General features: G+C 43.4%; 1 protein-coding gene across 1 annotated transcript; it reads left to right on the top strand.

Moving 5' to 3' along the window:
- Nucleotides 1-2,834: 2,834 nt before the first annotated feature.
- LOC311224163 (uncharacterized protein) lies at nt 2,835-6,635 on the top strand (the record flags this gene model as incomplete). The annotated part of the gene is made up of 8 exons (XM_084309032.1): nt 2,835-2,853; nt 2,954-3,030; nt 4,381-4,561; nt 4,728-4,976; nt 5,106-5,277; nt 5,405-5,553; nt 6,050-6,270; nt 6,444-6,635. 7 exons carry the CDS (start codon nt 2,835-2,837, stop codon nt 6,226-6,228), a joined length of 1,026 nt encoding a protein of 341 aa, XP_084165158.1. The 3' UTR covers nt 6,229-6,270; nt 6,444-6,635.
- Nucleotides 6,636-14,294: the final 7,659 nt, after the last annotated feature.

Here is a 14,294-nt window from a genome sequence, read left to right as displayed (position 1 = left end):
TATTCCCTGACGATAGCGTGACCCGTCATCAATGGACAAAGTTTATTTTCGGCGACCCGCCGAATGGTTTTCCAACTCATCGTAGTCGCGTCTGTACCGCACATTTTTGCGAGGATGACATTGATAACAAAGGACTTTATGATGCTGGGATGAGTTCCAGGATTACACTAAAGAAGGGTGCTGTACCGTGTATTCGGGACCCGAACGAATCCGTAAGTACAAATGTAATTAGTCAGCTAACTAAATAATTGTTGCTAGCTTAGCTAACGTTATTTTAGCTCTGTGCTTCATTATATATATGTAGACCTAGTTGTGTGTATTGCGAATGAATGATTGTGTTCCTTGTGTGTGTTTGGGGGGGAATAGCTAGGTTTATCTCAGCTGTTTATTGCGCCAAGGAAATCTAACGTTAGTACACGCTGTGTGTAGGTGTGTGTTCGGAGTGTAAGGTATTCCATCCTAATTGTGAAATAAATGATCAGATAATCCAGTCGGGCCTGACTATATTCAATATCTAAACTTTACCTGCACTATTCTTACCCTACCTTCAATGGTTTTATTCCAAGTAGTGAATCAAAATATGTTACAGACAGATTATGCATTGTATTGTATTATATATGTAATTGTTTTTATCCTTAGGGCAATGTAAATGTAAGCAGGCCTTTGCAGCGCCCAGCTACGCGGGACGCAACACGCTCCCGGGACATCTGTTGCCAGACCGACCCCCCAAATAGAATATCTATTGGCACTCAGCTCTCTATAAGAACTTTACAGACGCATGTCAAAAGTCAAGGTTTGTAACATTTCTGATCAATTAGCAAATTATGTATTCCAGTTAGTGCTGTGATGTGTTGCTTAGAATATCAATTCTGTAGCTATTGCACATGTAATGCACACATGTAGTTTTGGTAGCTATAATAGCCTTTAGATATAGATATCAATCTATCTACTGTAATATCATCCACAGGCCATAATCTGTACACATTGAACTAAAGTCTGCCTTCTTTGACTAAACTACTGTATGTTTTCTAAATAGCTGTTCAGGCAAAAGTGGCGTCTGTAGAGGTTGGAGTTGGAACCCCAGGCAGCTGGTTCAATGAACCTGCTCCCTCCACCTCAACACCAGTGAAGACGGTTCGATCCGGTAAACGACCACGGCTGGATTTGGATGACGATGACTTCTTCAGCTCCCCCTTTGAGGACCAAGAGCCTCATGACTCCACCTACACCCCTGACTCAGCGACGACCGAGTCCTCGATTCTAGCGTAAGTTCTTAGCCAGTAAATAGTAATGCTGTTCTAATAGTAATGTGCCAGTTCTGATGTAGATGACGTCATTTATTTACGTCATTGTGTTTCTTTTTTCTTTATTCTTACGCTCATATCCCTTGAGCAGGCAAGCCTCACCACCCATATACGATGTACCTAAATACATCGTATACGAAGACTGTCTCCTCCAGTTATTCCAAAAGTGTCCGGTGTGCAGTGCTGCATGTGATGTCCAGAAGACAACGCGAGGAACCTTCTTGGCTGTCAATCAACGGTGCCCCCATTGCCAGTTTAGCAGAAAGTGGGCGAGTCAGCCATTGATTGGAACCACACCTGCAGGGAACCTACAACTTTCTGCTGCTGTCTACTTCACAGGGGCATCTTTCAACCAAATGGAGAAGGTATTGATTGCATAAGTCATGTATCCATTATGTTTCCATTTTGTTTGTGTTTAGCGTTATTAATTTATTATTTTCTTGTCTTAAAAAATATTAGGTTCTCAATGCATTCCGCGTCAAGACGATGAAGTACAGCGCGTTTCGGAGACACGCCAGGATGTACTTGGAACCTGCCATTATTAACAAATGGAAGACACAACAGGAGGTAAACGGTACTCTACCCCCCCCCCCCCCTCACAGTGAGCTGTGTGGTTTCCACAAGGAAGCATACTAGGACCGCTACTCTTCCTAATTTATGCAAATGACATGTCGGCAGCCTGTGAAGCAATATAATCCAACCAGAAAAGGTTCTGCAGTCGCCGGTGTAGGTTCTCCGGTGTACATATCCAACGGTTCTCGTCTAGGACTCCTCGGGTGGGGGCACGAGTTTAGGCCGCCCAGCCTGGATAAGTGCACTAGCTATATACACGACGAACCGGTGGTAATGCTGGTCACTGAAGAACGGTAGCCGCACGATACACTATAAATGATAGACTATTACTTCACATTAGAATAAGTCGAACTCAACGGTACTGCGTTAAACTCTGACACTTTAGCAATCTATTCGCATGCGGTTCTCAAGGCTCTATTCAGAGGCAAAGTTGCCCCCTTCACTACACGTTGTCTCGTGGTGAAGGCTTTACTAGTAATGAACGAATTGCTGCTGTTTCCACCTGCGCCGTATTTATACGTAAGGTGAATTATCTAGTGCCAACCTCAGTTCTGTCTCGTAATACTGCGCAGACTTGGACATGTTGAGACATGCCTTGGCGTTGCCTTTGAACTTGCCATTGGGTGTATGGTCGTTGGCGCCTAGGGGTCGCTGTCCAATAGGAGAGCGAGTATTATGGTCTGGTTTGTACCCAGGTAAAGGGATATTCCGTGTATATAAAGAATATACAAGGGATATCAAACGATATACAAATATTATACAAGGGATCTCAAGCAATAAATATATATATTCGGTTTAATCTGACCCTTTGTAACAGTAGTAGTATGGCGATATTGTGTGTATTGAGCCGTACTGTATTGTACCCATTCTGCAATCTGTTAATAAAGTTTTCATTCATTCATTCAGGTGACTCTTGCAACTTTGAGCCAGAAGAATAAGGTCATCGTTGGCGGCGACATGCGTGCAGACTCCCCAGGTTAGAAGCATTTCCCAATGTCAGATTTCTACTTTATGATTTAATTCAGAGTATTGCACTACATTGATGAAATTGTTATTCTACTCCTGTATGTCCACAGGCCACTGCGCAAAGTACGGCAGCTACTCCGTCATGGAACTAGACTCCAACACTGTCATAGACATCCAGCTAGTGCAGGTGAATACCGGTATACTACTTGTAGTGGCCGCTTGTCTCATTGAATGACTTGACTGTCCAAGATGCAGCCGATGTAGTTTGCAGGGTTTTATTGTCCAAAGGAAAAGATGAATGATGATGAAGTTGAACAGAGCAGTTGTCAATTGTTTGTTGCAGATAAGCAGTTCCAGGTTTGAGAGTGAATCCTCTCAAACCTGGAACTGCTTATCTGCAACAAACATGTACTAGCTCTGAATACAGAGCCTCTTATAATAGAGCTGGTGTGCCCCCTAGTGTCCAAACATAAATACTGTTCTACCGTTACCCCCTCCAACGGTTACTGGAAAGAATTACACTCCTCCACATTCAAATTTATTTGGAATAACAAACCACCACGTATAAAAAGATCCACCGCACAGAGAAACAAAGCAGACGGAGGTATGGCATTTCCAGATTTCTACCACTACTTTAAGGCGTACACTTTAAGACCACTAACAACATGGTTTGATCCCCAAGCATTAGTATCCAAGGAGAAATTTAGAAGAAAATATAGTAGCTCCACATAGGCTGAAGGGCATAGTATACACCAAATTACCAATTAAGCAATGCGATCCTAAATTATTATTATTATTATTATTATTATTATATAAATGGCATAATCACATAACGGGTATTAGGGGTATATCCTGTATAAGACATGACTAAATGGTAATTTCATTGGATATGCACTGTGAATTAATGCTTGTATATATATATTTTTTTTGATCCACTTTTTCTCCCATTTTTCTATATTTTCTCCCATCCCAATTTCGTATCATCCAATTCAACCCTCCCCTGTCACGAACGCTGTTTCTTGCCTCCCACAAGCCGGCTGCAATGTGGACTAAGTCATACATAGCACAAGTCCCCTCCGGTACTTGAGGTAACAGCAGTCACATCTTTTCACCTGCGCAGCTCGATCTCTCAGTGTCGAGGAGTAACGCGTGGGAGGCTCACGCTGCCCCCGACACTTCCTGATTCTACTGCGCAGGCGCACCAACCGACTTGTAGGAGTCGCTTGTTCACAACGTTCGATCCCCACCCTTCAGTTTTCCCTCCCCGTAATACGGCCAATGTGTATTACTGCGGACGACCAGCCAAACTGAAAACAATGTGGAGAGCTGGATTCGAACACGCGAATCCTAGCGTCTCCACACTGGTGGCGAGTGCCTTGCCCACTACACCACCTAGCCGCCTTAATGCTTGTATATCTTATCGTGTGTTGTCATGTTTGTTTATATGTCTGTTTAAAAAAATTATAAAAAAAAAAAATACAAAAAAAAATCTAGAAAAAAATAAAAAATACTGTTCTGCCTCTGTTCTGTTCAACAGAGCAATGAGGTTGGTGGCAGTTACCACATGGAAAAAGAAGGATTGCAGCGAAGCCTAGCTCTTCTGAAGGACAGTGGTGTGACATTGGATTGCATTGTCACAGACCGTCACCCCCAGATTCAGAAGTTCCTGAGAGATCAGGGCATCAATCACTTCTATGATGTCTGGCATCTAGCAAAGGGTATGACACATTCAATCTCTTATGCTGTTGTTATCCTGTTCTGTTTAAATATGCATGATATCAAAGGTCTAAAATTAAGCTGTGTAAACAATGTATAGCTTGGTAAGTAAATCAATTATGTAATAGACTGGATGATGACTTATGTTCTGCAAAATCCTATTACAAGGGTTGTCTAAGAAGGTGGACCAAGTGGCCAAGGACAAGGACTGTCTGGTGGTGAAGAAGTGGAGGCAAGCCATAACAAACCACCTCTACTGGACTGCATCTTCATCGCAGACAGGCCCTGAGAAAGTGGCAAAGTGGACGTCACTGTTCAACCACATGCATGATGTCCATACACATAAAGACCCACTGTTTAAAAAGTGTCTTCATGCGGACCATCTCTCAAGAGATAAGAGCAAGTGGTTGAAGCCTCGTATGTACACACTATGGTTATGTGTCAGAAGTTGATATTGTCAAAAGACCTATGTATGTCTGTCCATCTTTCATGATGAGTATATATTTAACATATTTTTTTCTGAATGCAATTTCTTTTTACCTTTAGAATCAAAGGCTGCCTTCAGACTTGAAAAAGTGCTTCTAAACAAGAGAATCCTGAAGGATGTCGCTAAACTCAGTCCACACCACCAAACGTCTCCATTGGAGTCTTATCACAGTGTCATCTTACGGTTCGCACCAAAGAACGTTGTGTTTCCATTTCTAGGAATGCTTTGCAGGTAATTTAGATTGTGTACAGATGACTAATTATGAACACCTGATGTGTAATCACTCATTATGTAGAAAATAGATTACCTACTAGATCTATTAAAAATATATTGCTTATATATATTTTTGTTCTTTCAGACTCTACCTATCTGCAATGCATTTCAATGAAAATGCCAAACGCCCACAAGCTACAAGTTCCACCGGAGAGCCTGCCTTCAAGTTAAATTTTCCCAAGGCAAAGAAGGGGGGCTACACTCTGAAACCCATAAGGGCTGCGGCAACATTCAGTGAGTAAAACATGCAATTTCTTGGAATGTTAACTTATTCTTGGGCACTTGGGTTTAGATTTTTCCATTTCTATTTCGAGGTCGATTCCATGCCGTATGAGTAAAATTAAAACATTTGGTTATTACTCTGGATATAAAATTAACAGACAAAACAGAGGCACTGGCTATTGGGGGTAACATTTCTCAACAGGCCATATCCCTCTTCCCTTTTAAATGGCCAAGTACTGGTATTTATACACATTTGACTAATTGTATAAAGCCAAGTACACAAGGCTTATCAATATGATATTTATATATGATAAAGTGGGCTTGTATAGAGCGTATAGGGTTATAAAGGCACTGCATATTTATTTTCATCTTATTAGTTTATCTTATTTCCCATTTGATTGTCATTTTCTGCATAAACTATATTATTGAAAGACTAAAACTGCACTTATAAGAATACAAATACATTTAAATAACATTTATAACATGACATGGCATTTTTTATTTACAGACTATGTGAACGAGCTCATGGAGTTCTTGTTTGACAGCGTCATCCTTGAACCGGAGCGTTACATGGAGCAGGTGCTTGAGATTCCCATCCCTGAACATCTGTCTGCGCATTTTGACAGGCCTTCGATGGAGGATGCCATTGCGGGATATGAGTCACGCTTTAATGAAGGGGCGGTCTGAAGCCAGACCAGGCTACTGGTCCAATGAACCTGCTCCCTCATAGTCAGTAATGTTCTTTATTTATCTCGAACATTTCAACCATAAAACAATGAGTAGTATACACTATTACCAACCCATACTTATATTCATTATACACACTCATACCAACCAAGACTCATTATACAGTAGTAACACAAAGGTTTTAGAGTTTTTTTTAATGTTTTTATTTTCTTTAGTCAAGGGGCGGCGGTCTGAAGCCAGTGTATACCCCCTCCTCGTCTGGGTATTCTGCATGGATGCGAAGGACCACACAAGAGGGAATGACGACCCTCACGTGGCGGCCCAGAAAACCCCAGCACCAGCTGACAAAGCTTCGATAAGCTACATATCTGAAACGACTAAAGAAGAAAAAGAAGTATTTTATTTATGAAAAGGTCCATGAAAAGGAGCGCTGCAGTAGGGATACAAGGACAGTGTCATCTGAAAACGTAACCAGATGCCTTTGGTCATCAAGCGATCTGCAGCTGTCCGTGTACATAATGAATAGAGATTTAATCTTTCACTAGATTACAAAAAATGTGAATCCCTACCCACCTTCAAAACCGCTCTCAAAGAGCACCTACGGGAGGCTGCAATTCTAAACTGGCCACCGTAAATGTCCAAATCCTTGTATGAAAGGTGCTATACAACTAAAGTGTATTATTATTATTATTATTATTATTATTATTATTATTATTATCAGCGTTGGGATATTTTGCATTCCACTGATATAGGTCTGTTTGAATTCCCAGTGGCCGGTGACACCCGGCCGTGCCAGCTAAGTCTATAAAAGAAATTGAGACGCATGCTTTGGGCTCAATCACTATTGCCCAATGATGTGTCTGTCTAACCCCAAGATTTTTATATATACGGTATATATTCAATAAATTTGAATATCGTGGAAAAGTTTTTTTATTTCAGTAATTCGAGCAAAACTCGGTTATAGATTCATTACATACAAAGTGAAATATTTCAAGCCTTTATTTGTTTTAATTTGGATGATTATGGCTTAAAGCCCAAAATTCAATATCTTGAGAGTTTGAAGAGAAATGTAATATAGAAATGTCGGCCTTCTGAAAAGTATGTTCACTCAGTACTTGGGTGGGGCTCCTTTTGCACAAATTACTGCAAAATATATAGACTTTTACACTGTTCTAATTTATTGAGCTGTGTGTGTATATAAACACATGGTGGCGCTCTGCACCCCACATCATTGTTTAGGGAAAGCCCCGGCTCATTTACTCCCTACATTGAAACAACTGCATTTTGTTATACGAGCAAATGATGTGGACTTCAATTCACCCTGTCCTGTAAACTGTACATCCTATGTGCATTACACAACGGCTACCTCCATCACCTTATCATAAGCTCTCAGTTAACCGATGTAAAGCTTTCTAAATAGTCATAGGCTGATTTTCAATGACCTAACCTTAGTAAATAGCATTTGTACTATTTTGTGGTAAATATTTTGCTAACTAGATATTTTTACTTGTTGTAACATTAGCATGTAGAGTAATGTATATAGCTAGCTAAGCTAGTGGTGTATGGAAGATGCTGTTGGAATTTGTGAGCTTGTCTCAGAGTTCAGAGGCAACTGGGCAATGCGTCTTGAAGCCACAACACTGGGTCCTTCATGTGGACTATTCTCGTGAACACTGTAAACACTACCCCATTTAATAATTAAAAGTGTTTGGCAAGTCAGTGCTATTTACTCCTCTTATAGTAGTGGATTTATTCCTCCCAGTATTAGTATGTGTTTATGGAAGCCAACGTATATACTTGAATTGTCACTATTTGCACAACTGCCTTTGTTCATTTACAATTACACAATTGTATGATGTACAAGTAATATTCGCTGGTATTATAATGTAAAATAAATTGTGTTTTGTGCTGTACAACACAGTGACATTCCTTCATGCACAACACAGTATTCAAATACATTATACAGCTGTACTGTTATTACATTATACATACTTGTTTACGCCCCGGATTGGCAGACACCCATAATCTGCCCTGTAGATGTTGTTTGCCATTTGCAGCGAATATCGGTTTAGGCAGACCGGTTCCAAACCTGGGTGGTCTACCATGCACAACGGGGGTTCCGGTGCTTGGTCACATCTTCTCCTGACCTATATAAAACAACACAGTTAGTCCATTTATTCACCCTAAACCCTGTCCTCATTCTTCAAGGTCAATCTAAAGAATGTGACATTAGCCAGATGCATGTTTTCTGTAACTGTTAGCCAGTTTATGTTACTCATAAACAGTACTGTATATTTTGTAGATCTGGTATGTCATGAATGTCTAGATGCAACAGTACTGTCTACCTGTATGTCATTTATGTTATGATGAATTGAAAATGGGGGACCCTGATGTAAACAAGACGAAAGTCTTTCTCTGGTCTGCATCCCCTTATGTAATTGAGCTGTACTGTACCCATTCTGCAATCTAAAGTTTTCAATCAATCAATACCTGAGGTATTTCCAGGCAACAAAGATTCTCCACCGCGGTAGGCATTCGAGCACAGTTGCCACAGACACACCTGCAGTGCATAAACGAAAGTGCATATACTGTAAAGTGAACAGATTCAACACAATTCCTACTGTACTTGTAAGACGTGGATGCAATATATAACATTATGCTTCTCTTTTCGTTGGGCATGCTACCTAATTTACCCAAAGAAAACTAACGTTATACCTCGCTATAACGTCATAAATAACTACTAACTAACGTTACTGTTACTGACTGTTGTTAGACAGTATACATTACCCACCACTCAGAAACAACTTGAAGCCCTCGTCGTTCAATCTCGTCCTCCTCCTCCTCCTCGGAGTCGCAGTCGGGGTCACTCTCCGGATCAAAAATATATGCGTGCGCCATGTTTGTTTACGAGTTCACTTTCGCACGCGTATGGGCGGAGCTACAGGTGGGGGTCTCTCTCTCTCTCCCTGTCACTCAAATCGCATTCAGAGTATGGGCGTGGCCAAGCCTCAAAACGGCTTAACATTTTGAGGTAGACAAATGCTGCTTTTGAGTACTCGATTAGAAAGGAAAAAAAATATATTTTTTTTAAATAAACCTTACACATGTGTTCCATAAACTCACAGGAATTGTGTAAAAGTGCCCAAATAGTGAAAGAAATAGTAAAATAGTTCCCCTTTAAGAAAAAAAATAAAAAAAAAAAATATATATATATATATATATATATATATATATATATATATATATATATATATTTTAAATTAATTAATTAATAAAAAACATTTCGTGCAGGGCCTCGCATTTAAATCTCGCACAGGGCCTCGCATTTCTCCCAGACGGCAGTGATTACAGGGTTTGTGATAGGTCAATCACAAAGTAAGACAAAGTACCATATCCTGAATGAAGATGCTCATGTGTTTAAAGTAATAATCGGAAATATTTTCATGTAAATAAGTGTCTATTTTGCCACTGACGATAGAACACAATAGTGTTTCCACCTAGTAGTGGATACCCAGGTAATGAATGTGGCATTCTTGGCTGTTCTAAGCAGTGGTGTCAAACAGCAACAGTAGTTTGTTTGGAGTGAATAGAACATTAACTCAGTATGCATGCATTTTCAACATGGAAAGAAAGTCAAAACAGTGCAAAAAACTAAAAACAACGATGATCACTTACCATCAATAGATAGTCACCGAAACAACCAAAAATTATGATCTTGTATATTACCATTTTAATCTCTTCCAGCAACTCTATCTGACTGCTGCCTCTTGGCTGACGATACTGGCTTTCAGAGGCTCTAGCAAAGCCGGGTTAATACAATGACACATAGTAGTAGACAGTCGGATAGAAAACACAACTCCAGCTTTGGTCATTTTCTTTTTTTTGAGGGGGGAATGAATATTTACATGGTTCTCTGTGAGCCAGTTTCATGACTTTAGGACCTATGAAACATTCAGTTTATCTGAATTCCTCAAAAGTAAACTTTTTGGAGATGAGTGTTTTTCCTCAGACAGCGACATACAGTACACCTATTGGCATTTGGTATGAACCTGCTTGGAATACCAGACGGGTTCACCGCATCAGAACAACTCAGACGTTGTCAGCTAGTAACAATTTCAGCTTTTTGAGTCGAGATTTCAGTGTCCAGAAAGCAGACAGAATTCCTGTTGAAGATATGACAAATTGGACCGTTTCAACAACTGACCACATCAGAGTTGTTCCGATGCGGTAAACCCGTCTGGTATAGCTGTCGATCACATAAAGCATACTAAACTGACTTTAAAATAGCTGTGATGTCCTGCCACTTTCCCATTTTGTTTAGTATTTTGCTGTCCTGTGCAGTAACACCCAACCATCTGCTGCTGTATCTCAAGAAGGCTGTCTCCGGCGGTCTCGTAGTGGTGACCGGAGTGCTGGATGTCCCGCGATGATGTCGGGGAGGTTGCGACCCTCTCTGCGCCGCCCCCTATCTCCCTGTCTCCGGCTGTCTCAGAGCGATGACCGGAGTGTTGAACGTCCCGTGATTAAGACGGGGTGGACGCGACCCTCTTTGCGCCGCCCCTGTGCCTCAAATAGACTCGCTATCAGCTCTATCTTTAATCTTTCAAAATGTTCAGTTGCTATCGCTATCAGCTCTATCTTTAATTTTTCAAAATGTTCAGTTGCTATTGCATGCACTCGTCTGTGTTTCACTACACACATGAATGCATGCTTACCAACTGTTAGTCTGCAACACTACTATCACCGACATCTAAGAAGGGAGATCCCGCCTTGAATGGCCTCTTTTTTTTTGTTTTTTTTTTTTTTATTATTGCAAAACAAAAATTATTAAAAGTCAGTACTCAACATACAATGCATAATGAAACTAACAATCAAGGTGGCTAAAATGACATGCAAGTACAGAAACAGAAAACAAAAAAAAGTCTATAATAATATTTTACCGTATACAGTGTATATCCAACGAAATTACCAATTATACCAATGCCTTATACAGGATATACCCCTAATACCTATTTTCTAAAACCCTACACAATTATGCTCCAGCTCGAACCCCCCCCCCCCTCCCGGACCCCTCCTTGGATAGTACCTCCATTATCCCTCACTCCTAACCAGACACTACCATTATAAGCTAGCTTTTATTCTCTCCACCACTTCTAACCACATTGACATTTTGGATTCGTTGAGACCCAGAATTCTTGCTGTAGATATTTCTTGATAAATCACATCGAGATATGTAAGAAACCAAACCTTCCGGCACATTTTTTCCGGTTGAAACCAGCGTGATGCGATCAGTTTTTTAGCTACTGTGATACCCGATAAAACCAATCTCTTTAGCTGTGGATTTACTGCAAACTCAAAAACATCATTCAATAGTAATACAGAGGGGTGTACTGGTATATTCCAAGATACGAGTTTTGATAATTGATGGGTCACATCTTTCCAGAATGCCTTAACTGGTGGGCAGTCCCAATACATGTGCATAAATGTCCCTTCGTCTCCATTTGTACATTGGGAGCATTTTGAGTCTTGTTTAAGACCCATTCTGTTCAGTCTTATAGGAGTCAAGTATGTCCTGTGAATATAGTTAAGATTGATTTGTTGATGGTCCGGGTTCCTTGATGTAAGACGGACATTTGCCCATGCTTCTTGCCAATCTGTTATGGTTTGTAACCGACCCCAATCGCACAACACAAGACAGGTATGATGGTTTGCCAAGAAACAGATATTTATTGAGGACAGGGAAAAAGGGCACTGTCCCTTTAAGGGAGAAAACACAAAACACTGGAAACACATGAGGGGAAGGTAAAGTGCCTTTAAGAGGCGGGCAGGAAAAGGGAACACTAAGGGAAGGTGTAAGGGAACGCCTAGGGGAAACATTAAAGGAAACGCTAGGGGAAGGTTAAAGGAACAGAGGAACTAGAGACTAGAAGAACTAGGGAAAGAGGACTAGGGACTAGGAGAACTAGGGATAGAGGACTAGGGACTAGGTGGAACTAGAAGGGGAGAACTTGGGACAGAGGGGACTGAGGCCCGCGGAGGCGGGCTGGGGAACAGGGAGGAACTGGGGACAGAGAACCGCGGAGGCGGGCTGGGGACAGGGAGGAACTGGGGACTGGTGGGAAAACATCTGGGCCGCTCTGCAGAACAGAGGAGAGGGTTAATATTCAAAGGGAACAAACAGAGCAGATGCAGAACAGTCCAAATAACAAAGTAACAAAGTAAATACTATCTTCGTGTGAACAAACACACAGTGGGAGATGAAATGTCCAAAATAATATCCACGAGAGAACAAAACAGAGTGGGAGATGAAATGTCCAAACAAATAACTAAGTGAGAACAAAAGGAGGCAATACGCTGGGTGAGTGACATCACAATCAAAACTCACCCAGGCGTATGCGTAATGGTACAGAAACAGCAGCGGGACGAGGGCAAGGGGCATTACGCTGAGTGAGTGACATCACAATCAAAACTCACCCAGGCGTATGCGTAAAGGTACAGGGACAGCAGCGGGAACGGGGGCAAGAGGCATTACGCTGAGTGAGTGACATCACAATCAAAACTCACCCAGGCGTATGCGTAAAGGTACAGGGACAGCAGCGGGAACGGGGGCAAGGGCACTACGCTGAGTGAGTGACATCACAATCAAAACTCACCCAGGCGTATGCGTAAAGGTACAGGGACAGCAGCGGGAACGGGGGCAAGGGCACTACGCTGAGTGAGTGACATCACAATCAAAACTCACCCAGGCGTATGCATAAAGGTACAGGGACAGCAGCGGGAACGGGGGCAAGGGCACTACGCTGAGTGAGTGACATCACAATCAAAACTCACCCAGGCGTATGCGTAAAGGTACAGGGACAGCTGCGGGGCGAGGGCATCGCCACCGGGTGGCTGGCTGTCCGAGCCGAGGGACAGAGTGCTGGAACAGTGGCGGTGGCGGGGGTGTCGTCCACCGGGTAGCCGCTGTCGGAGCCGAGGAACAGAGTGCGCGCCACACCTTGGTGTGCGCGTCGGAACAGTGGCGGTGGCGAGGGTGTCGTCCACCGGGTAGCCGCTGTCGGAGCCGAGGAACAGAGTGCGCGCCACACCTTGGTGTGCGCGTCGGAACAGTGGCGGTGGCGAGGGTGTCGTCCACCGGGTAGCCGCTGTCGGAGCCGAGGAACAGAGTGCGCGCCACACCTTGGTGTGCGCGTCGGAACAGTGGCGGTGGCGAGGGTGTCGTCCACCGGGTAGCCGCTGTCGGAGCCGAGGAACAGAGTGCGCGCCACACCTTGGTGTGCGCGTCGGAACCGAGAGACGCCTCGGGGTGCGTCTGCGAGGAGGAGTGTGCCAAGCACGAGGATCCTTGGAAGATGCGCGTTGCGCGCTGGAGACTGGAGAGCGTGCCAAGCCCTTGAAGATGCGCGTTGCGCGCTGGTGACTGGAGAGCGTGCCAAGCCCTTGCAGATGCGCGTTGCGCGCTGGTGACTGGAGAGCGTGCCAAGCCCTTGAAGATGCGCGTTGCGCGCTGGTGACTGGAGAGCGTGCCAAGCCCTTGCAGATGCGCGTTGCGCGCTGGTGACTGGAGAGCGTGCCAAGCCCGAGGGTCCGGAAGATGCGCGTTGGTCTAGATGTGCGTCAGGACGAACAGCTGCGCTGGGGTCTGCAGTGGAACGCTGGGGTGCCTCCCGTGGAAGTTACAGGGAGCGCAGAACAGTCTCCTCCACAGGCTACGGCGACAGCAGACGAAGGCTTGAGCGCATCTGGCGCGCTGGTCTGGATGTGCGTCAGGACGAACAGCTGCGCTGGGGTCTGCAGTGGAACGCTGGGGTGCCTCCCGTGGAAGTTACAGGGAGCGCAGAACAGTCTCCTCCACAGGCTACGGCGACAGCAGATGAAGGCTTGAGCGCATCTGGCGCGCTGGTCTGGAGTGGAACACTGGAATACCTCCCGTAGAGGATTAGAGAGCGCAGTACAATGTCTCCCTCCAGGCAAACGGCGACAGGTGGCCAAAGCCTGCACCTCGTCTCACGCCGGAGATAAAACAGCATAGGCAGACAGAGGATCTCCCGAAAGAGTCTAGATGT

The sequence above is a fragment of the Notolepis coatsorum genome (assembly GCF_963971535.1).
Source record: "Notolepis coatsorum genome assembly, chromosome: 1".
Classification (NCBI taxonomy): Eukaryota; Metazoa; Chordata; class Actinopteri; order Aulopiformes; family Paralepididae; genus Notolepis; species Notolepis coatsorum.
The sequence above is the reverse complement of the archived record's forward strand: the minus strand, read 5'-3'. Positions and strand labels throughout refer to the sequence as shown.